Consider the following 26,264-nt stretch of genomic DNA (forward strand, 5'->3'; position numbering starts at 1 on the left):
TTTGCATGGCAGGCGATTATGTGGAAAAATAGCTTAAGAGTGTACAGTTTGTCCATTCTGTTACTTTTTTATTTCAAGATGCCTGTTTCTGGATAGCCCTCGTATATATATATATATATATATATATATATACAATTTTTAAACTGTTAAATGAAAGCTTTTAACAAGTAGGAGAAAAGTAAATTGAGGAAATATTTAATGTTAGTTTTTGTTTAGTGTGTGTATAGTAGTTTCCTTTCCCTGTACATAAGCCACCTACTTTAAAATATAGTGTCAAATGTAAGCGAACAAGGGGAAGCTCGATAAACTTATTTATATTGATTGAATGGAAGCTGTATTTATATAGCCCTCTACATGAGTTAGAATTAAATAATATTCATGAGCATGCTATGAATCTAGTAAATATTAAGTGTACATAGTTTCTGGTAAGTTTTTTTTTTTCTGTCTTTTAGGACCCGATATGAGACATTACATACCATTAGTGCTCAATCAACTAATTGTAATAATTAATAGACCAAATACTCCGAAGACACTGTTGGAAAACACAGGTATGAGATCCCTATTATAATTATGAAAGTAATGATGTGTAATCGTAGGTGTATTTCAGTTCATTGTAGCCTAATGTTGTCAGAAAATGTGCACTATTTCTCAGTTTGAACAGTTACGGGCTTTTCTGTAGAAACCTGATTTTTCATTCTTAATTGCAGGGAAATTATTCACATGTTATTTTGCTTGGTAGCAGTCTATGATTCATTGATAGGTCTTGAAACACGAAAAATAAGCAGCATGTCAGTAATTTTTTTTTTTTTTACTAACTATATAGAATTTGTGTCAGTTTGTATTTGGTGTCTTGTTGCACTTATAAATTGTATTAGAGTTTTACAAATGCAAAATCACGTTTTTTAATTTTTTTTTACAAACATATTGGCTGCAAATATAAGTTACTAGTAGAAGATTTATTATTGTGTCCTACGCATATTTTGTACTATTAGCCATTTTTCATTAACTTTTACATTTATACAGAATTAATTTATTATTAAAAGAAAGCATTTTAGTGGGAATATTTTGCAAATCTTAATTTTTTTTTGTGGGGAAAGGGTTTCAATATAATTATTTTTCTAATACTTTGTTGGTGTATTCTGAGTTTCTAGAGCATCGTTTTTTAAAGCTCTGCTATTTTTAAAAATATTAACAGATTTATTATTGCTTTCAGGTGTACGTTATCGTGAGATGCAAGTATGTTGTTTTGCACATCTAAAAACCCTGCAGTTATTATTTTTATTATTATTATTATTATTATCATTATTATTATTATTCTATCGATATTATTTTAATTTGTTTTTCAGTAACCATAGGATATTTACACGTTGTCTGCAAATTTATTCTTTCTAGCCTGTTGCGGTGCTTTGTGTAGACTAGTGAGCAAGTAAGGGGGAAATACCAACTGCCTATACAACTACTAAAACCAAACAGATTTTTTTGTCTATTATTATTATTTTTTAAAACAAATTCAGTGTTAAAATTGGCTTAAAATATATATACATATTTATGTTAAGTAAAATAAAGGGTACTTACATAATTTTGCATAGTACAATGTGTATAACGCACAAATAAATAAATCCTTGGCTAAGGGATAAAGGGCTTGGAATAAGATGTGAGTTATTATAAAATTGAAAATATTTGTAGTGGAATAAAACCAATAAGAAAGGTAGGAACAGATGAAGAAAGAATGATTTTGATATAATTAAAAAGGCGGAAAGAAAATGGTTATTAAACCGAGACGATATCGTATTTTCAGGAATTTAGTAGAAGTAAGGGAGCAGAAAATTCTATTTAAAATTACAATTCCTATGTTAGGACAGTAGTTAGCTCATGTCAATTCTGCCAATGCTGGCAGAAAACTATGATGGTGATACTAGTTATTTTTCGCAGTTAACCTGTAATTAACCTCAGTGCTTTTAGATTCAGTGAGGTCAACTCAAGGATAGTTAATTTCGTTTTAAAGAGATGATATTGTAGAAAATTGAAGCTTCACGTTAACTTTCCGTAAATAGAGGTTTATTTCGATAATGTCACCACTTTACTTTCGTTTTTATTATTTTTCCTTGATTATCGACGACGAGCATAACGATCCAAACTTTGTGTGTGTTATATGCATTTTCTTGTGCAGAATAATGTAAGTATCTTTTATTTAACTTTTCATAAGCCCACAAAATGGGGTTCCTTTTGTTCTGACCATATATATATATATTTTTTTTATGTGGATAGACATTTGAAATAATTTGTTTTGATATGACTTGCTGTTTTTTCCTTTTTTTTTCTATTTTTTTCCTCTGTACAGGACATTATCTATGTAAAGTATGTTTGCCTGTGTATTTCTGTTTCTGAGTTTTTATGTGGATTTTTTCTCTTTTTTTTTATTTCTTCTTTACCCATGTCGCTCGCTCGCTCTAGCCATAACTATTGGCCGGCTAGGTTTTGTGTGTCCCCATGACGTGGCTCCTCTGTTACAGCAGTTTGTCCGACAGTGGTGTGTAGCCCCTTTCGTTTTTTATTATTATTATCATTATTATTATTGTTATCATTATTATTATTAATAATTTTATGTATATGTTTTAGAACAGTGTGTTCCGTGACGTATTCGACAATCTTAATATATAGGGCAACGTTGTCGTAATGAAGTCAAGAGTTTATCTTTTAATTTGCTGAGGAATGCTTAATTTAAGAAGTTAGTCATGGGAATCCCGTCCTAAACCAGTATTTATACCGATTTCCCTCATATTGTTAAGATGTAACAAGGCGATTTTGTTGTTTCCTGATGTTAGGTGTTCAGCACCGAGGCAATATGAGATGTAGACCTACAGTTTAATCAGGATTAGGAATTATATTTCTTGGCATTCGGAATCTAAGCCCGTCATGTATGAGGGATGACGTCCCTCGGCGATCATATTATCCGGAAAAGTGGGAAAGGGAGGAAGCTGCCCGGGACGTGTTTGTTACGTATCTTCCCAGCATTTGTTTTGTGTGAATGAGAAAAAGTTAGGAAAATTTATCTCAGAATGACTGACGCGAAAAGGCTTTCAGACATTTCCGACCGAGTGCCCTACCAGAAATCGAACCCGGTACATCGCACCAAAGGCAAGGACGTTGAGCAACTACGCTATAATTATTCTCTACCTCTACAGCTTAAGATACAATCACACCGTAATACGTTAAAATTGCAAGGTTTTCGAATCCGGTACTCAGTGCAGAAAATGCGCGCGCCAGGCACTACACCAGCGGGAAAAGTATATTAAGAAGTCGAGTCATACAATTTGTATAAGTCTGAGCTTTTGTGCATGAGGTAGAGTTAGCGTCACAAATCTCAGAGTATGTCTCAGTGGATAAGGCCTAATGTCATTTCATACCTCACAGTTGAAGTCAGTAGATGTGCAAAGTGTTGCAATTGTTATAATCAAACGTAAGATATTGCGCCATGAAGATGAGTGAAGGTTCTACAAGGCGCAACAATACGTCGTCAAAAGCTACAGCCAACATATGGTTCAATCTCTCGTTCTGGAAATTTTGATGTTCAGGATGCTCCTTTCAGTGGGCGACCAAGCAGGAAAGTGGATGATATTCCGTCAAAAGTCGAGCAAGACAGATATGTAAGCAGTTATGACGTTAAATGATCCATTACAGATCATTTGGAAAAACTGGCTAGAGAAGAAAGAAATGTTTGGGTCCACATGACCGGACTTTAAAGCATTAAAGTGCTCGAATTTTGATCTGATATTCTCGACTGAAACGTAACGAACTGGTGTCACTTCTGAAGTGGTTGATCTCGAGTAATCAAAAGGGGATAACCGACAAACGCTCCACAAGTCTGTGGCAAAAGCCACACTGACGCCCAGAAAGGTTGTGCTGTTCATTTGGTGGGTTTGGAAGGGCATCACGACAAACAACAGAGCGTCGTAATCACACTGACTAGGCGAGACCGCATCCATTTTTAACGACTAGCCAGAAATACAGAGAATTTGGCTGAGAAGTTTTAATGCAACCCATGTATAGCCCGGTCCTAACACTGAGAGACTATAATTTATTTCAGTTTCTGCAAAACTCCCTGAAATACATTAGGTTAGTTTCAAAAGAAGGCTTGTGAAAACCGTTAACAGTTTTTTGGACCAGGAACCCGGAAGTTCTATTACTCAACCTGAAATAGAAGGCGGGGTGATTGCGCTATATACATATATCAAACCGTAGAAGCATTCGAAGAACCTACTTGAAAAAAGAAAAAAGTGTGTATAGTTCTTTAGTTGTGTAAGCATGAACAAATAAAACGTAACGTTTCTTTTGAGACATCATTTTTTACAATTAACCAACAGAAAAGATTAAAAAAACAGAAACGAAAGAACATATTTTATTGTGTATTCCTTGGTCTGCCATTCTGAGTGACAAAAGTAACCACGTAATATTAACCATTCCCTAGTAATATTAAATTCTTTCTTAACCAACCTATCAAAATCTTGTTAAAATTGGCCAATTTTGTCAGTTTGTAACTCCCATCACAGAGCATCTCAGCAAAACACAAGATAAACCGATGTCTTACAAACAACGAAAAAGATTTGTATATCAAGTTTGTTGAATATGTTTCGGCGCTCTGTATGAAACAAATTTTAAAAAAGAAAAAAAAAAAAATTTGAACCAATCATTTCTCCAATAAAGGGCTTTTCCTGAGGAATTATCATTTTTTTGTAAATAAAAAGGCTTTGTTTGTTTTTAGTTATGTTTTCTTTCAAAAGAAAAAAATCGACAGTTTAATTTATATTAAGATTGCGTAAAAGCTAAAATATGATAGATTTTATCGTTTACTTCTGTTTGTTTGGAGTACAACGTCCGTTTCCTGCACCGAAGCCATATGAGACGTAAATCGAAGACCTAACGTAATATCCGAGCTACATTTACTCCATCGTTAATGAAACCTGGATTATTATTTACATGTAGGGGTTGTAGGTTGTGCTGCACTCAGTGAAAGCCTATCTTTTATTATCATTATAATTATTTTTAATTACTTAATTAATTGATTACATTAGTTTGTGTAGTCAAAAGGTCCCTATTTTTTGCCTTCAGTTCTGTATTCTGTATGTACAGAAATTTTATTCTTTGCTGTATGGTGTTTGAAAGATTTGTTCACTAACGCTAACGTAGTTTTGCTACAAAAAGAAGAAAAAAAAATGTTTTCTTGTAGTCATGCACTAATGTACAGTAACATAAGTAGCTATTGCTGTAGAACAAATTGTTTTCTTTTATCCTGTTTAATGAAATTCGTTCTTTTTTGATTTACTTTTAAAAATGTTATTAATTATTTGTTGTTGCTTTTACGTAATATTATTTCGAAAAATACAAAGCAAAGGAAATATGTGCTAGTCGACCAAATGTTTACTATTTTGATGATATATATATATACGAGGGTAAGTCAAAAATTATCTGCAATGTAGCTATAACTTTTCGTACTTTATTCATACTGACTGCTGTCTTCGTGTTTATTTTATTGTTATGCTGTTGTGGCAATGTTATGAAAGTTTGATCCTAATTTCTTCATTTGTTTTCCTTTTGTTGCAGATAGATCATGGCCGCTCCATTTGCACTAAAGAGGAGCAACGGTCCGGTTTTTGTGGTCGGAAGGTGTATCAGGAAGCATGACTAGTTTTCAGACGATGTGTGACTTCATCAATAGTCACCTGTCTTAACAGAACCACGTCACGTGACGTCTCAATATTATCATTTATGGCCGTTCCGGCTCCTTCCTCGTACGTAACCAGGGTGTCTATCATTCACGAAAATGTCACGAAATCAGAAAACGTTAAAGTCACAAAAAAAGTCACGAAATTTAGCTTTTGGGTCACGATTTTTTAAAACTGTACAAATGTAAATACAGATTGGAAAATTTTGTTCTATAAAACGTCAAAATTCACCACCAAAAATGTCTATAGTCGCCTGTAGACGCTACCAAATCGCAATCAAAGTACGTTTCTATCGCATGGATGAAAATTCGGCCTAATTTGTACTCAAATTCGCTCTTGAAAATGTTAGGAAATTTTATGGTTTGGTAAAGAAAAGGTCACGAAAAAGTCACGAAATTTCATTTTGGAATTTTAGTAGACACCCTGGTAACACTTGTGCGACCATTTTTTGAATTTTTCAATCCATTTGTAGACACTCCATTGCGGCAAGACACTGTTCCTTTATTGTACCAAAAGTCTTGGATGGATTGCGGCTCCTCGACAAAAATCTGATAACTGCTTATTGTTCCTCTTTGGTGCAAACTTCTAATGGAGTGATCATGCTGTATCTGCAACAAAAGGAAGACAAATGGAGGAATTAGGATCAAACTTTCAAAGCATGACTACAGCAGCATAACAAAATAAACGAGGACAAAGGTCAGTATGACAATGTAAAATGTGTTATACCTACATTGTGGATAATTTTTAACTTACCTTTTAAAAAAAAGAGAAATGAGACTATTTTCTTGCAAATAAGCTTAGAAAGTGGCAGGCGGCAAACCAATATGTGTGAGACGAATGTTAGTAGCGTTTCATATTGCATTAACTTTTCAACAGTGAATAGTAATTTCTTCGGGCGTTACTCATTATAAGTAGTATGTGTGTCGTTTTGTTAGCGTATGTGTGTCAGTGTGTCAGCGTAGGAGAAACAAACGATCTACTGCTTAACAGTGTATATTGTTCATGTATCGTATATAATAAATAAGTAAATTATTTCAGGAGAATAAAAAGCCATCAACAGCATCAGTTTCGCAAAGAACGACATATTTTTCTGCGCCATAAAAAAAAATCGATTTTCTCGAATATTGCGCATAAGAATTTATCCTCAAGCATGTAATTGTGTTAGTTCGATATGATTTATCGATTGAGACATGTCTTTCGGCAATATCAGGTAGTCTCAATAAAGCAGTAAGCCTTTTGCGCGTGAGATGATATTAGTATCCTAAATCACAGGATATTTGGGTCGCAGGGGTTCAAGTCAGACCTAACATAATTTGACAAGCTAGTGTTGATATTCTTATAATTAGACGTAAGATATTGCACCTGCAAATATGCGCTACAGTGTACAATTTTATTTCCATAAACACAAATGCTGCGCAAGCCCGTGAAAAAAAATGTGCTGTTTATGTGCAAGATACGCTAGCAAAAGCAACCTCCAAAAGATTGTTTAGTTGCTTTCGTTCTGGAAGTTTCAATGTCCAAGATGCTTCCGCAGTGGGCGACCAATCAGAGAAAAAGTGAACGATATTCTGATAAAAGCCGAGCAGGACTGGCACGTAAGGAGTCATGACATTGCCAATAAACTAAACATCCATCACCAAATAGTATTAAACAATTTGGAGATAGTTTGTGGTTGACAGCATCGTGACTGTAAGTTTTCTCAGGGTATTCCTATTTCCTCCCACTTTCTCATTCTACCAATATAGGATGTAACATAAATGCATGGCCAAAAGTGACGAGGTGATTGCGGACATCCAAATAAGTAAAAATGTTCCTATAAACATGGGTCCGATGTCACTTCGTTTCTGAGTACTATTTGGAAACATAACACTTTGTACCAGGTTGGCAACGCTGACGAACACAATAACAGCAAATGTTGATTAGTTTCATTCTCCATGTCAGTGTAAATGTACCTGTACAGGCATAATTCCACTTGATTTTATTATTCCTTTAATATTGAACATTTCCATTAACTTTCGCTGTTGGAGGGAATCGATATTTGAATACCCTGTATCTCGGAAACGAAGCAGCATCGGACCCATGTTTATAGGAACATTTTTACTTATTTTGATGTCCGCAATCACCTCGTCACTTTTTTTTTTTTTTTTGGCCATTCATTTATGTTACACCCTGTATATATTTGGACAAAGTTGGCTACAAAATGAGGCTCAACGATATGAGCTAACTCAGTCATTTACTCCATCGAATTTCTATCTGCGAATCCCTACTGAAACGTGAGCTCCCTTGTGGCTAAGCGGTTAACGTGGGAGACCCGGGTTCGATTTCCGGCGGGAACTCATGTTCGGATTCCACGTTAATCAGTAGGTCCACGTCTCATACAGCCCTCGCTGCTGAAAGAGACGCTAAACTAAAGTCAACTCAACTTTACTGAAACGTAACAAACTTGAGCCACTTCTGAAGTGATTAATCATGACTAATTAAAACTAGATAACCTAGGACAACAACTATAGCCTGTGACAAAGCCCACACAGGAAGGTTTAATGACCTCGGGAAATGAGAGAACGTGGCTTGGTTGTTTTGATGCATCTACCGTATAGCCTGGACTTGTCACCGTCCGACTATAATTGATTTCAGTCTCTGCAGAACTCCCTAAATGGTGTCAAGTTAGTTTCAAAACAGGCCTTCGAAAAGTACATGCCACATTATATATATATATATATATATATATATATATATATATATATATACACTAGAAACCACAGAAGATCTGTACCAATGGGACTATGGTATTGCCGGAAAAATGGTAGGTCATTGGCCAAAATTGCGCATACATGGTTTCATAATGTTAATTTCAAATAATAGTAAATTTATTCTCAATTTTGACCTCCAAAGGCTCAATATATTTTAGCCAACCCAACAGATTTGTTGCTCTTTCTTTGAACTTAGGAAACAGTTGCGAAGACATCACTACCGTTGCAACATTCAGAGAGGAGGTAGAATCAGTTGCCTTATAATGTGTATTAGGGAGATTATGGTACATTACGTATCAACAATGTAAGGCATCCAAAAATAACAGAGGAAAAAGTTGTGCCACAAGTGGACGTGACTTAACAATTTTAGTGAAATGACAGTCATACTACTATTTGAATATCACGTAATTGGTAACTTATCAAGAAGGTATTATATAACTTCACATGCGGTCACACGCGCTCAAGCCATGGTCGACTTGCACGTAATAAATTTATTATTTAATGTTTTCATTGTCATTATTTTTTTGAAAAAAGAATAAAGTTTTAAATCTTTACTTTTCCTCAAAAAGAATATTACGGCCATTATTAATTTTAATTCTTTTAATTTTGACAGATATGACCAAAACTTTGTGTTTTTTCAAAATTACTTTTCTTTCTAAATTCAAGGTGCACTTCTTTAAGAAATATTCGTGATAATGAAGAAAAGGATAGCGCATTTCGTGGAATGTGTCAAATGATCACCGTGAATCCAGGTGGCGTGGTGCCGGATTTCATTTTCTTCTGTGATGCTGTGGCATCGTGGGTTAATCCTAAACCAGATTTGAAGGAAATGTTTCAGAAAGTAAGTATAGTTGGTGTTGGAGTCTGAACGCATTGGAAGGGGGCGAGGCAATGGAGCTCATTGGTTTCGTATTTGTAAGAGATTTTTACTATCCAAGATACTTGGAGCTCCAGTAGTTTTGGAACAGTGTGTGTCTAGAACCAGTAAAAGAGTTAATGGTTACCTTAACAGCATAGAACATGCTTTTAAAGTGAAAGTTTCTTTTTTTACGAATGTAGATCACTTTTTCAGGTGAAGAAAAAGAAAAAAATCGCTGGGGGCAAGGTCGGCACTGTAAAGAGAATAATTGAGTAATTCCTATCAAAATCTTTGAATTGACTCAACAGTACGAGCAGCTGTGTGTGAGCGGGCGTTGTCATAGATCATGAATTCCTCTCCTCCGATTGTGGATGGCACGTCGCAGATTATTCAGTGTTCGGCAGTACACATCTACTGTAGTTGTTGGTCGTGGTTCCAAGAATTCTGCGAGAATCAAACCTCATGGTCGCAAAACCCAGGCATGATTTTGTTAACTGATAGTATTTGTTTAAATTTCTTCATTTTAAGAGAACCAGGATACCGCCATTGCATTGACTGCTGCTTCGATTCTTCAGTGGCGTACGATATCCAGGTTTCATTCTTCGTCAATGTGCGAGACCATCTTTCCCCCAGTGAGCCAAAAAAATCACCTGCCTCTCATTCTTTGCTCTTTGTTGGTCTGTGGGGTCAGCATTTTTGCACCCACTTCACACAGTTTGTGATAACCCACTTGTCAGTTACAATTCGATGCCGTGTTTTCTGAGACGTTTCAGGAAACTCTCTGGCGAGTTTAGTTATTGTGAACCAACGATTGGATCGTATTTTTTAGTTAACGTTTGCACCGGATCGTTCGTCTGAATGCGAGACCTTCTGCTACGCTCATCGTCATAAACATTTGAACACCCTTCCCGAAACTACATCATTGTCTGACCTTCCCGTCACTCATTACTATCGGTCCGTAAATGGCACACAATTCCCGATAAATGTCTTTTGACGTTCAGAAATCGGAAGCGTATCACATTTGACGGGATTTTGTATTAAGGGTCTTCACTACAGCGAAATTAAACTACCGCTAATTTTAGTTTTTCTGTAGTATCTTCAAAACAAATAAAAATATTAGAAAAGCAGAAACGTAGTGAACTAGACAATACGATTTTGCATGTGATACCGTTATTACAACTCATCTATCTGCTTTCGATTAGCAACTATAAATAGATTTAGCATTTTTTGCGGGTTCTGTAAATAGCGGCATACCAAAGGCAGAAAGGTGAATTGTGATAAAGGTATCACATGCAAAATCGTATTGTCTAGTTCAGTACGTTTCTGGTTTTCGAATATTTTTTATTTGTTTTGAAGATATTACAGAAAAACTTTAAAATTAGCGGTAGTTTAACTTCGCTGTAGTGAAGACCCTTAAGGCAGCCATTTTACCTTATTGCTGTTCGCAACTCGACTCGGATAATTCTACCTCTGTTACAAGCACAGACTACTAAAGCATGTTCCTGCGCATGCTCAACTTCATCAGTTGCCAACCATGCGTAAAAAATACCGTTTTTTGACATACGCCTCGTAAATATCACATTCAACCACACAAATGGTTTAGAATGAATCTAAAGATCATTATGGTTCTTATGGGAATTTGATATATCAGTTCGTTCTGGAGATATGAAAAACATGGGTACTGCTTAAACTTTGGTACTGCTTAAAATAATGTAGTTACAGAAAATGGTTTGCTTTCACTGTTTTTATATTACATAAGTGGTTTTTGATAGTTGTAGTTACAAGGTCGCGCAGTTTAATGTCATATTTTTGCGTTGTGAGGAAAATCACGGTAACTTCCTGGAACACTACCGCTAATCAGGAAAATGATCTCCATCGGACTTCACAATACTGCCGCGTAGTTGAGTCCCTGACTGAAAAAAGTCACCAATTTTGAAGGCAAAGGACTCTGTTGCTGTTCGTCGCTCGTCATTCTTATCTTGCATTGTTTTCCCGGAAAAGTGGTTTTGCAGGCTGCGAAAAAGACAGTAGTCTATTGGTGCAAAGTCTGGTGAAAACGCCGGGAATTTTCTCCGAGCCACATTCCTTAATCGTAGTATAAAACCTTCACGTGTGTGGGCGCGCATTATCACCGTAGATGAGCACACCCTTGCGACGAACCAAAGCCTGACATTTCTCCAACAATGTAGTCTGTAGGTGTATAAACTGCTGAGAGTAGATATACACATTGATTGGTTACAGGGCAAGAGTTCAAACTGGGTTTTCCCACGGACAGACATTTTTGGCACAGTCTCTGCACCCCCTTCCTTAAGGTACCCACTGACATTTATGTAATGTTATGGTAGAGGACTCACTTTTCATTCCCTAATACCATTCGTTCATAAATGGCTCACCACTCTGACGTGTGAGCAGGAACTGCAAATGTTCACTCTCTGCTGCTTCTGTTGAGGTGTTAATGCATGGGGTACCCATTTACGTAGTTTCGACATGTACTTAAGGTCTTGCAGATGATACACAACGAATGATAATATGGAATTCGCTGGCCAATTCTTCAACAGTTTGCATTAGATGCTTGCAGGACATCATTGTCCAGCTGCACAGGTCTCCCTTCTCGCGGTTTATCAGCGAGTTTGGTGTTCCCAGACGGAGACCTCTGGAACCACCACTGGCGCTTCCACACATTCATAGCACCTTGACCATATACGGCATTGATGTTTCGTGCCGCTGGCTGGCTGAATGTCACTGGTGAAATTCATAGAGCATGACATGCCGTAGTGGTCCTCAAACACTGCTATGATCAAACACAAGCCACAATACTAAAACATGTAGTAGACCAATCTCCTTCTATACACTACTGCACAATAAAATGCCCTATATGACACACCTTTGGCATATGATGTCTACTTCGCTCGTCAGATGCCGTCATTGCAGCGGTCAGCGGAAAAATTACATTTACTTACGGAATGAGCTAATATCAGTTCTTACTACACACAGTAAGAAAATCTGATATACACACTACCAAATTAAAACTTGCAATCAGTATACTGAAGTTTTCAAATCAACGGTCATCGATCTTTGGCCCATGAAATTGCGAAGAGCATCAGTGACTTATTTGTAATGAAACTGATCGACCACCACAATGTATAACCATCTCTTTTCCCCGTTATTATCTGTAGATGTACTTGCACAGTTGTCAGCATTGTTGAATCAGTTGATGTGTGGCATATGCTATTGTTACACAAGTTTCTTCTAGGTAGACGTCGTTGCATCCGTGGGAATGGTCAGATTTTATTTATTCTAAATGAGAAATACTTATGTGAGAACTCCGTACTATGTAATAGACAACATGAAGTTCTGATTGAATTTCTTGCTATAAGTAAAACTTTTTTTCCCGACACTTTGTACGTCGCTACAAATTATGAGTAAAATAATCCGTTTTACCAAATGATAGCCGCTTTCTATTCACTTGCTTCGTTCGGTAAAGACCAGAATTTGAGATTTGCAAAATATTTTTTTTTTTTTTTTTTTTATTGTGACGTAGTGTAAGCGTGCTTTGCTTTCTCTTTTGATTCAAATACATTTCTTCTTTGAACTTCTCGGGCCAAGAGGGTCCAGTTGTGCGTTTCTGATGTTGAAGTATATGACACGGCCTCGAAAAACCTTTCGCATGTGCGATCAGCAACGAAATACGGAATTAATCAGCATATTTCAATTACTTTCGCAAATTGTCGAGGGGAAAGTACAGTAGACTTGACAGGTATTGATATCGAAGCTTGTAATTTTTAATTTGTCCTTTCCATCCTTCAAGTAGTTAATCAATACGAACAATAAATCATATCTCAATAATAGTTAATATTTCTCAGCACCCTTTAACGTGCCAATGTTGAACAGTTATATCTCCAAATCTGCTTAAAAATTAATACGTCTTTTATTTTAAACAATAACACTGCATACTAAAATATTCTTCCTTGATAACTTAATGTAATTATTACTAAATGAATAAAATTCTCTGGTTTTTCAATATATTTTCTCAAACTATAAGAATTTTCAATCATCTTTTCTCGTATTTCAAATTCGGTTAACGACAGAAAGTAAAAATAGCAGTTAAAAATGTTTACTGGATAAAGAAGCAGCACTACTTGGATGCAAGTCCACTTGAGGTTTGGTGAGAAAAAAATTGTGTACATATTGTCCGAAGCATGTTTATACAGATCAATTATAAATAAGTAGTACTGGTTACATGGACAATCTGTGTTGTGGTATAATATAATTGAAATATTTACGTGTAGAAGGTTTGGATATGTTTTTCAGAGAGTAAATATTTAAACTAAAGTTTCGTCCATATTGCACTTGTAAAACTACGTGTCCAATTTCGAAGTAGTACACTTATTACTTGCGTGCAGAAAGCTCTATTTATTACATGGTGGCAGGCGCCAAGATAGACGGACGATGCCCATATAGGAATAAAATAAATGAGTTGATATCATCATATAATTATTTTGTACTTGGTGGTAACGAATGTATCAGTTATGTTTTATAATGTGTGTAATCAAATTTCAGATCTTACATGGATTCAAGAACCAGGTAGGCGAGGAAAACTGGAAACGTTTCTCAGATCAATTCCCCCCGCAGCTGAAGGAACGTCTCGCTACCATGTATGGTGTGTGAAAGTCCTTTTTAAGGTAAGTTTATAGGGAAGTGTCACATTTCAACATGAGCATTGAATTTTCAGATCGGGAGGGTCCACCACCACCAAATTCGGTTCCGGGTTCGATTTCCGGTGGGGACACTCAGTCGGAAAAGTATAACAGCTTTTTCAAGCTAATTATCCTGAGTGAATTTTTTCCTGGTTTTCCTCATTCACACCGGGCAAATGCCGGTATGGTACCTAACGGAATGATCCCAGGCCGCTTCCTTCCTTCCCATTTCCTTTCTTCCTTTCTTATTTTCCGGGTAGTGTGAACGTCGAGGGAGATCATCCCTCATATGTGACGGGCTAACATGGCCATAGATGCTGAATGCCCAGAAATATAATTCCTAATCCTAACCACCAAATTTCGTAAGGTGATTTTTTCCGAATAAGTAAAGGAAAATTCTAGTAAAGTCTGTCCTAAAAAGGCCGCCTCTCGAAGTCAAACTTTTTTAAGTTTAAAATAATAATAGCAAGTTTCTGATGCGCTGTACTTGGAGAAGTATGCATTATTGCTGAAGCGATCTAAGAAACTATTATAAAGAAACTAGTACAGGTATTATCAAAATATTCATATGTTGATTTGTATGGTAGCAGCACAACAGATTTCAGAAGGTATGGCCGGCTCAACCTCATAAATCCATTGTGTAGGTACAGCACAATTTTCAAATATGTATACTAGTACTAATCTCTATAATTTCTTGAGCTAGATCTCATCATGTTAAAGTTGAACTGGTATATAAACTAATTTGCTGTATTTTTCGTCAACTTACAGCTTTGACAACAAGAATTTTTCAACTTTCATGTTTATTATAAGGGATCTCCTCCTGAAGTTTAGTGGTGACGATGTACGTAGTAGTGATTGTGCAGACTTAATGAAATAAAAAAAAAAAAAAAAAAAAAAAAAAACAGGGTGTTTTGTTGTGAATACACTAAATGTGTTGCATGACAATTAGCACGAAATGAAATAAACTTGTGACAGTAAAACATAAGCAAAACGACATTATAAAAAAGTATACTTGGATCACAAAAAGTGGGTTTGCGTAGACAAGCTGTCGCAAATTATGAAATAGCTTCAGTTAATAAGAGGTGTGCTTACCACTAACTTCTGTAACGGTGATCCTTACTCAAAATAAGATTATTGAGGATATTTGTGAACAGGAAGCAGATATCTTTAATTGCCATAAAGTTGTGGGATGAGGATGGCGGTCTGCTATGTGGCTGGCTAAGGCATTCCCACACATTTTCGATCCGATGTAGGTTGGAAGATATGGTTTGACATTCCATAAAAGCAGTATCCTTGTTAATGAGATCAGCTCTAATGTAAATGAACGTTATCGTTATAAAAAAAATTTGAGATCAACAGCACCGCGAAATTGCCATGTATGTTATTCCAGTATACAGTCAGATGGATACTACTACTCCACACCAGCAAACTACCCCCCCCCCTCGCCAATGATTTATTTTTCTGATTTTATACCTATGGTATGTTGTGTTTGATTCTCTCGTAAGGTGAGTACAAATTGGGAAACGATCTTGCAGACTGAATCTGAGTCCAGTCAACGCTGTTGATATAGTTCACCTAATGGCCACAGAAACCCTGAAGCCATTGACATGCGAGTAGGGTGGGATGGTGACTGACAGTTGAAGTTAGATAATGGTCATCATAGATTTATGAGCTTTGTGTGATCTTAGCGCATCCTCGGAAACCGTAATCTGTTTATCGATATCGTTTCGATAAATGTGACACAATCTTAGGGATGTTCTCACTGAATATTTTTGCCTGTCTCATCTGTCTCCACTCAACTAATTGCTTTGCATTTCAGAGATCTCTAACCGTGACAACATCAATCGAGTACCACTAGCACGGACGCCTCACAAATACCTTCCCACTTGAATTAGTGTGTTGCTATCATTGTCCATGCTGTGTCGTAAGAAAACGTTACAGCTAACACCAGTTAGATTAGTTACAGTAAACATATACTCTTGGTATTATCTGGTATTGTGTTTTTGTTTGTTTATATGCGTAACAAATATTTGTTGGATTAATAGTGACAATTGACGGCGGGAAGTAGTAGTACTTTGAAGTAGGAAGCTAGAGATACTCCAAATCACAAGAACATTAATTTATTCAAGAATAGCTGTAAGCACCCGTCGTTCCCGGTCTCAGATTCAGAACTCGGATAAAAAAAAAAAAAAAAAGGTCCTTAAGGAGTTCTCCCCAACCATTACATTCCTGGATATTTATCCTATGATATTATGTAAGGCCACACAAGCAAAATGTAATGTGGGTTGCACACAGGCTAGGTGTTCCTAGAAACTGCTAGAAACTTGCATCAATTTTCATTTCCCCCGCAAATCTCCTCGAGCCGAAAATATAAAAATGGCTTCGTACGCGCTTAAATTTGGTAAAGTTAACTGATGATAGACTGATATACATATTATTTTTTTTTTATTATTAAAGATTACACACATTACTTGCATTCAGATGTATCCTTCATTCCATAACAGCATTTCATATAAACCTTTTACTTCACTGTACTTGCTTATCAACGCATTGCATTAAATATTTCTGCTTTTTTTCAATGGCATATTAATTTTGATGCCAGGAGGATAAAGCATACAGTTTCTGTGTGCGTGGTAATTGTTCGATTTTCCGTGGAAGAAGTGTTAAATTCCACTGAGTGTGTCCGATTTAAGACTTCGGCTAATCCCCGTATCCAGAAGCGGTGGTATTTTAGTGTTCATATATCTTGGAGCTGCGGTTAAAGTGCTCGTGAATCTAAATCTGGCAATTGGTGTATCTAATACATTTATCTGCACAGCCATCAGCCTTTGTTCATGGATAATACCTAGTTTTAAGCATATTTGTTATATGGTAGAAGAAATACAATTGACTTAATCAAAAATGTCTTTCCTCCCAGTTTCCTTACTTGCCATTTTAAATTGTTAATTGTGAAAAGTTGAAGTTTCCTTTGGGTAATTTTTGATTCCATTCTTAACTTTGTTGTTGTATAGAATTAACATGTAAATTATGAGAATTCGGAACAAGTCTCAGTTTTTGAGTGTAATTTTGATTTCATTTTGGAGAGTTACTTATGGGATCCGTGAATTTATAGTATAGGGTGTTGAAGTTTATTTTATTATTTATTGGTAGGGTCCGGATTTTTATGTGCTAAAAAACTGTAAAATATTTATTTTTATGTGCAAAAAAATGAAAAAAATATTTGCTAAAAATTAAGAAAATATTTAATAAAAAATAAGGAAAAATACGGGAAAACGCCCAACATAAAAAAAAATAAATACTGGTACTCACCAATAGCTCCTATTGATCAGATGTCAAAGTTCCATGGGCATTGCACTGAATAACTAACGTCTTTTCCAAATTGTCCATCGTAAAGCCATGTCTATTGCCACGGAATAATGCCTTATATTGAGAAAAGGGACGTTCTACATCACACGATGTTAACTTAGCTTATTTGAAAAGGGACATATTACGACTATTCACACCAAGTACCTCACTTATATTTTGGCCTTCCCATACTTCAGATATTATATATAGGGTTTAATAGACAGTTTTTCTCAAACAAATCCTTAAATTCTTTTTCTTACGACTTCAGCTTTCGAAGCAGAAAGAACATTCAACTTTCTTACAACGCACTCTATTTTTTTTTATTTTTTATTTTTTTTTTACCCGAAGTACTCAATAAATATTCCGTAGTTTCTAGTTTCTTTATAGAGTGAGTCAAGAAACCAAAGTTGGGAGATATGAAAACTAAGTCACATTTCAAGCAACTGCCACTTACTAAAAGGATGAACCATCGTCTGGGTTTAGTTTAGTTACTACAGATACAAATGCTTCAAAATGATCCACATTAAGCCAGGTATCGACCGCGTGATTACGGGTGTTGGAGCAAGTGAAAGATTGGGATTTATTTCTTTGAAAAGCTCAATTCTAGTTTACGGTTTTACGAAAATATTTCCCCGTTTGCCATTAACCTGTCCACTGTAGAATAAAGGGTTCGGATTTCTTTTACGCAATCGATGTAGGGTGTGTACGACACATGTCACGTGAATCATGTTAGGGTAGCATATGAAAAGAGCTTTACTAGCTTTCCTCATATAAGGAGCACAATCATTAAAAAAAAGCCGAACATGGTCGTATTTCACAGCATTCGGCCACAAAATGTGCAAAGATTCATCGAACTGTCTGGCAATTGTCACGTGATTTGTAACTGAAAGTTCTTCAAAGGCTAGCATTGCTGTGCCTACGATTACTTCCCCTTCACCTACACCTACGGTCACTCATCCTCTCCTCAGTTTTGGCTTCAAAGCACAAAGCGTTTTAGAAATTCTTTGTTTGGCACAAGTAACCCCAGCGCTGATAAGCAGAATTTATGACGACGCTGTTTCTACAAGTGGAAAATTGCTTGTAAATACGATGGATATATTTATGTAGCCTATTCTTTTCCCTATGTTAATTTCTTTCGAGCGAAAGAAAGTTGTGAAATTTAGAATAAAACAGCGGAAAATTATTAAAAATATGTATTTTTATGTGAAATAAAATTTGTAATTTACACTTGCAGACTTAATTAAAAAAAAAAATATATTTGTTTTGGGCATGTACGTGTTTGGAAAAGAATGGTTTTTACATAAAAATCCGGGCCTTATTTATTGGGTACGTGCAAGAGTTCTACCCGTTTTTGACAGATCACCGTTTAATGAATTTCGTGAATAGGTCGTCTCGTAATCCGGGGAAACTGAGTAGCAAATAGGCAGGAGTACGGACGAGAAGCTCTTCGGGGATAGTAGGTGGGCGAAATGCAAGCTATAGATATACCACCTTGACTTGACACCTAGTCTTCCATTCTAAGCGCTGCTATCAGCTGAAGGAAGTCCACTCCCTTTCTCTCGCTTGGCAACAGCTGAACCCTTATTAGCCCTGCGCATGGATGTGTGAGGGTGTGAGCTTTAATTCGCATTTTTGCCACGGATCAAGACATTTTGGCAGCACAATAGTAAGAACACATCAGATACAGCTTACTTGTTGACTGATAAAGGTAGTATTGCGACGCAGCAACATTCGGCAGTTGACGATAGCATGTTGTCGCTGGTTTCGAAAATTTCAAGGACAGAAGGAGCTGCTGTCAAGATTGCAATAATCTGGACGTCTAGGATTTTTTCGAAAAGAATTTTCACTAAACCATAAGAAACATACGAAAGCAACCGTAACAAAATCAGTATAAACTTCCCAGGTACAGAGGGCAACGGTAGAAAACCTGTTCAAACCGCTAGGTTCCACCACAAAATTAGTTTTGTTGGATTCTACACTAGCTGAGTACAATCAATGAGAAGGGCTAGACACACAAATTGTTTCCTTGCTTTCCTGGTGTAAAATCGACTTTTTTTTTTTTTTTCCTCCTCCACACATTGGCACGGGCGCTAAGAATTGGATTGTGTACCGAAACGTGAATCTCCTACATGCCTTACAGGTTTGTGTCGCGTTTCAGAGGTGACACTATCGACCTCAAGAACTAAAACTTTCTCCCAAGAAGGTGATGCCACCTTTACTGTAAAGATAGTGGATAAACTGCGAGTAGCGATGTAATCGAAGCGGGCAGGTTACGTTAGTCACCATGATGTCGCCAGGCCACCTGCTGCTATCATCACGCGTAAAAATTAATTGACTTTGGCTGTGAGGTTTTACCGCGCTCGCTCACTCTTTTCTCTGGACTAGAGCCTACACATTATCATCTCTTGTTTCACGTATTTCAGAACTCGTTCTGTTCGAAAAATGGTGTGGAGGCTTGGAAACTTTCTTACGGCAGTTCTTGGACTTGAAACCCCGACTTTTATCGGCGTTAGGTTCATCTCGTACCAGCAAGATAATAAGAGGCAATCGATTGCGGTGGGGTTGGGCCGTGGTGCCTCAGTGGTAGAGCGTTCACCTCTGGTGCATGGGGTCCTTGGTTCGATCCCAGCTCGCGCCAAGTGAGTTTTGTGGTGGACAGATATCGTGTGCGTGGTTTTATCTGGTTCTCCCATTTTCTTCATTCCACCAGTTCATTCATGTCATTTCTCATCACAGTCTCCTTTAGCCTAGCGGGCATATCCGTGGGACGTAAAACTCAAAGATTTCATTTCATTTCACTTTATCGGTGTTAAGTTCGTCTTGTACCAGCAAAATAACAAGAGGTCATCGATTCCGGTGGCAATTATGCATGATCCTAATTAACAGTTTGTGTTGTTCCAGCTTCATTTGCGCACCAAAACCGGGTAGAACGTTTGCATTTCAGTTCTTGTTTTACATTTTAACTCATTATACTTTCCATTTTAATAAACTTTTTATAAAAAAATCTTTTACAGGACTTCAGGGGGAATATGGCCAGCACTCTTCCAGAGAGGGCAAAAAAAAGGGTGGGTGGGTGAAACCACTAACGACCGGGAAATATATCAATGTACACTGTTGCACTTAAAACGTGTGAACGCAGCGGTGGACAAAACTCTTCATGGTCAAGAAATAAAAATGATGAAAAAAGAAAACAGGGTGAAGAGGCCACACACCATTAAATACATCAAGTGGAGAGTCTTCGTCGTCCCATCTGCGAACAACAAAGAGTGCAGTGTGGCAGGGCAAGACGGGAGGGGAAGGGAAAGATAATTGTTTTTAAGAGCATCTGTTGTAACAGGAAAATAATGTAACAATAGAGCATCTATTAAGCGTTAAGAAACTGAAGAAAAAATAAAATAAAATAAGGGAACCATACAACAATCAAGAGGGGTAGTTATCATAATTTGTAAGGGCAGTTTCTTGTATTAAAATAAGAAAATTAAGTATTTAAGTAATTTTAAGCAGTTTTTCGAGTGGTTTCATTGTTTATTCATCAAATATTAAAAACAAACAAAAAGATAAAAAAAAAGAAGTTAATTTTAAAAACTTCACTATATTCTCAATTTTTGAGAAATACAGATAAAAGATTAGTAATCAAGAAGAGTATTTTAAGTTTAGATTTTAAGGCTCAGATATAAGGTCTTGTCTACTTTAAGGCTCAATGTTAAGGGTACAATAGTTATATAAACTAGCAATGTAAGTTAATGACTAAAGCTTAAAAAAATTATTCAGCAAGGTTTTTTAGTATTAATTTCGTACTCGGATATAAGGATAATGAATGTTTTTCATCTTCATCCAATTTAGCATATGTAAGCAGAAAAAAAATAATAATGCATATCTGTTCACACTCGCCCCATTGTTTGAGCTGCAAAAATGTTAACGATAAGAAAAATAATTTAAAAAATCGTATTAAGAGGACTTCTGCTTTCCTACCCCTTCCCCAATGTTGTCACCAGAATTGACTTGTAGTAAGTGAAGTGCCTTACAAAACATTTTTTTTTCTTTTTAAAAAACAAACAAAAGAAAGAAAATGAATTCCATCAAGAGGAATTGAGTTCAAGCTTTAACTCCTTGCCTTCTGTAGCGTTGTTTGTACAGTTCATAATAATAATAATAATAACAAATATTAAAAAAAAAAGCCATTCCAGACATGTATTCAATGTTTCTTCTGCATTTGTAACCAAAAATAAAATTTAAAATAGATGAATGTACGTACAGTGACTGGCATTCTTGATTTAAAAAAATAAATAAATAAATAAAAATTTGACATATCAGGTCAAATGCTTCACATATTCTATCAATCAAAGACCTTACCGTAATAAAGCAAGTAGTACTTATTAAGTGTAAATCATATGTACAAAATAACATTTTTTTATTGGCTCTAAAACATGTACTGATTGTGCTGTGCTTTAAAAAAAAAAATTGTTTTGGTGTAAGTACTTTTTCATTCGTGTTAGTTCACTTAACAGTTTAAAATTCAAAACAAAAAAAATGCATGTTTTACATATAACTTCAGAATAATAATAATAATAATAATAAAAGGAAATTTCCGAAGTGTCTTGCATGTTGTGCGATACCGTAGTGTGATCATTTCAGACTTAATATTTTTTCTATCCTATGTCCCTCATTGTCATTCCATTTTTCCCTGAAAAAAAGTGACGTCATTTTATATTGAAAAAGAAATAAACGTGTTATTACTATTGTTTGTTTCAAAGTTATTAAAAAGAAGTAAATTGTGTAGTAGTATTGTTATTACATTTTTGATTAATGAAACAAAAGAATGACTACATTTTATGCCAAATAAGTCTGGCTTTAAGTGCTCTTTTTTGTGAAAAATTGTGTTTTTTGCATTTATACTACATTGTACTGTTTTTTAGCATATGTTCAAATAGAGAATAAAATAAATAAATGAAAAAGATTAAAAAAATAATTATGAACTATTTTCATACATTTAAGTCTGAAGTACAGTAAAAAAAATAATTTTAGTTTTCAGGGTTTAACATAAGAAATTCTTCAGAATTTCGACTTGTTCATTATTTAAGTAGCGTGATAACAATCATTAAAAAAGGAAATATTTCAGTTCCAAGTATGTGATACATTTAAAAATAATAAAAAAAGTAGTGTATTTTAGTGCACATTCCCAACTTCTGCATGTGCACTGCTTTAAGTGATATGTACATGTAACGTATGTATTGCATTGATTCACTGATATTTTTTATTTAAAAAAAAAGTAAATGGAAGAAAACTGCAATTCAGCAGTTAAGACATGTGCATTTGAAGTTCAAAAATAATTCTTGATCGATATGATTATTTTTTTTTTTTTTTGTGCATGCTACCAGCTGGTCTGGTAATTTAAGGTTCTGTTGTAGTGTTTGCTGTTTGTGATGGTTGTGGTAACAACTAATGCATGATGACTGCACGTGTGTGTGTGTGTATTTCTCAGGTTTATTAAGAAATTTAAATTTATATATGTATGTATGTATATATATATAAATTCTTTTTTTCTTTCTCTGTGTGTGTAGGGTTTCAGAAGTCTTCTAGTTAAAAAAAAAGATCAGGTATTTAAAAAAAAAAGTTCGGTAAAATATGCAGCAATCTATTATAGAATATCCTGAAGTAGTTCATTAATTTTCTCATTTGATATAGTTTTCTTGTCTTTTTTTATTTATTTTTTTTATCAAAAACGAACTGGGGCTAAATGGTTATGTTGCCATTTAATTCTTAGTCATGTGATAATCATGTTTATAATAAGTAAGTTCCTGTAGGTAAGATATAACTTGCATGATTTGTAGTTGTAAAAAAAGTAGAATGAATTTCAAGGTACACAGTCAGTGTGTTTCAATGTCTTAATGCTTCTTTCTTATTCGTTAGTACATTGCAAGGTATGGTGGTACATCGTTGTATATGCTTAACTTATATTTTATTAGATTTTGTTGTAGATTTAGTGTTGTTTTGTTGTTTGAGAAAAACATTTAGCACTTTGCTGTCTCTTTTTTTTCTGCTTCAATAATTTAACATGTATTTCAAAACTCATTTTTCCAATTGTACATAAATACGCTACCTTACATTTACTTGCATATACCTATCTCTGCCTTGTGTTTATAGATGTAGATAACCTATTAATTGTAGTTATGTTTGGAGCTTAACATTTTTTTTAAAAAAATAGATTTATTTAAACATTTGTTTTTTTTTAATGTTATCGTGAATGACGTGTCTGCGTAGTGCCTTGCGGCTTTATGCAGTAGTTATTTTTTTTTATTAACAATGAAAAATATAAATTGCTCAAGATGTTAGTTATACTGTTTGTTATTTAATATGAAAAATTGAAATAAAAAAAGCAAATTGTTTTCTCAATGGTTAGAATAAAAAATATCAGTTGGATTTTTTTCCCGCTATACAGTACCGAACTAAGCAATGTACTAATAAAATTGCAGTTATAAGTCAGGTCAGTTTTGATCAGTTTTGACTTTTTTTTTTTAAATTCGGTAAGGAGTGGAGTTAATTTTTTTTTTCAATTAAGATTTTGAATCACAAAAGACTGTGTTTTTTATATAAAAAACAAAACCTTGATAAGTTAACTAGTATGAACGATAGTGCTTAAATGTGATAAGAAAAAATGTGAATATTTAGTACATAATTATAAATATATATATATATATATATTATATATCATAGTTATTAATTTAAAAATATGTGCTGTTGTGTTTATATCATGCTGAGGTGGATTATTGTGTAGTGATAGTGTGATAAGTATTGTTTAAGATGCTTTCTTGTTTGTAAGGGTAAGAAAAAAAATAAAATATGAATGTTTGTACACAGTGTGTTTGATGTGTTTGTGTTCGTTTGAGCGCGCGCGTGTGTGTATGATGGTGTATCACGTAGTGCTGTGAGTGTAAATATTTATGTTTAAAAAAAATAAAAATAAAAATGGAGGTTTAGCAAAATGGTAACTGCATGCTTTTCAGCCTCTTGTAGATTTGACACTAACTGTGATACGGAGTTTTTGTGTGTACATGATGATTAACATGTTAATATATTACTGAAATTCTTTTCTGCCATGGAAACTAACACAAAAAAATACATTATGTATATCTAATGAAATACGTACTTTTTTGTACCTATATACTTGTTTCGATTTCAATATATTCGTAAAAAAAAAAAAAAAAATACAAAGTATTTTTTTGTTGCTATGATGATTATTCTTATTTTTGTAGTGTGTTAATGATTATTGGGGTATTAGGATCTAAGAAATAATCTCATAATTAGCAGTAACTGCTCAAATCTTTTGTACGAGGAAGATATTCATTATAGCATGCTTTGTAGGCAGCTGAATCTGAAGCGTGTTATATCAGTACTCATAGTATTTATTTTGTGTTTCGAATATTAACCATCAAAGTTCGGTAACCTGTTGGCATATATTAAGTTGCATTCGTGTGCTTAATACATCAGTGAAGGCTGTAGTTTTTGAAACATCATTTAATCAGAGACAGTTTATTTAGCTACAAAACGGTACGAGAAATGTTATGCCTTTTTGTTGATAGAAAGCCCCATTAAGCGATCTTGCAACATCAATCGCCTGATTATTTTGCATGCCAATGGGTTTAAAAAATATGTATATATGTATGAGCTATGTTATTGTTAAGTGAGAGGTTCTTATTTACTTTTTTGTATTGTTTTCCTAAATCTAGTAGGTGTAAGTAAAAGAAGAAATTAGAAAGATTGGCACTTCTGTGATGTGAAATTTGTACTTAAAAAAATTAAACTAAAAAGTGGTCAACTTAATGTAGCTATTATTATTATTATGTGATAATTATATAGTTTCTGTGGCAGTTGAAAAAACACAGGATGTTACTCCAGATTGTTTACATATATATGTATATTTACATAGTGATAACCAATTTCCAAGGGGCCATTAAGACCTAGTAGAATTTGTCGTAAAAAGAGAGAAAAAAAAATGTGGTTTAGTGTTTAGGAGTCCGTGATCATGGGCTTTCTTTTTTTGAAAAAAAAAATGTGTATTTTAAAAATTATTTCGGATAAGTTTTCTGTATTTTGACTTGTCGCTTCGTAACCGAAAAAAAAAAATCATTATTCCCATGACGTAAGATTTCTAAATAATTGAAAAAGGGCAAGTCTTCAAGCGTTCAAGAAAAAAAAAATATAGTGAGAGTTATCCATATCGTTTCTTGATTGTAAAACAAAAAAAATTAAAATAAACTTAGGTATAATAATAATTAAAAATAGCCCACCTCTAAGAAAGTGTAAAAATATGATGAAAAAAAATGACTTCGGGTATTCTCTGTGTTCCGATCGTGCTTCCATTATTGTATTTAAAAAATAAATCAGGCTGCTTTTAATACAGACTAATGGAAAATTTCGAAACCATAATCTCTTAATGAATAACTTATAGTTGGGCTAGTTATCTCTAGTTTATAAGTAATTTTAACTATTGTTAAGTAGAATGGAGATTGGTTATGGAATCTTGGGACCTGCTGCGTGTATCATCCTTTTCCTTTTTAAAATTAAGAAAAAAATAATCTGAGGTAAAATGCAGCGTGTGGTAGGGCACTGCCAGTTTTGTACGTAGCTGAACAACAAGAGATTGTGATGCTGGAAAAAAAAATAAAATAAAAGTAAGTTAAATGTATTATTTAAAAAAATAAGATGTTTTGTATAAGTGTAAGTTATATTTTTAGGATAAACACTGTATTTTAAGGGTTGATCATATTGTGTTTACAATGGTACTTGATACCAGCATGTATAGCTTACAGTAGAAGTAAATTTCTGTTCAAAACAAAAACCTATTGTTGTTATTTAAATCTCTACAGTTTATATTGTGTGTACTATAGCC

The 26,264-nt window shown here is 34.7% G+C and overlaps 1 protein-coding gene across 2 annotated transcripts in view; it reads left to right on the forward strand.

Annotated features, from left to right (window-relative positions):
• Tnpo (transportin 1) overlaps positions 1–24,213 on the forward strand; it is a 69,970-nt gene extending 45,757 nt beyond the window's left edge. Inside the window, exons 16-20 of one of the 2 annotated variants that reach the window (XM_081742264.1) lie at positions 453–548; positions 2,455–2,530; positions 9,140–9,314; positions 13,893–14,014; positions 20,389–24,213. In XM_081742264.1, the coding sequence (XP_081598390.1) occupies positions 453–548; positions 2,455–2,530; positions 9,140–9,314; positions 13,893–14,000 (455 nt within the window). In that variant the 3' untranslated portion in view covers positions 14,001–14,014; positions 20,389–24,213. Of the gene's footprint in view, positions 1–452; positions 549–2,454; positions 2,531–9,139; positions 9,315–13,892; positions 14,015–20,388 lie in introns of those variants that run through there. The other variant, XM_081742265.1, reaches the window with a different exon arrangement.
• Positions 24,214–26,264: the final 2,051 nt, after the last annotated feature.

Source organism: Thermobia domestica, chromosome 16 (genome assembly GCF_964235325.1).
Source record: "Thermobia domestica chromosome 16, izTheDome1.hap1.1, whole genome shotgun sequence".
NCBI lineage: Eukaryota > Metazoa > Arthropoda > Insecta > Zygentoma > Lepismatidae > Thermobia > Thermobia domestica.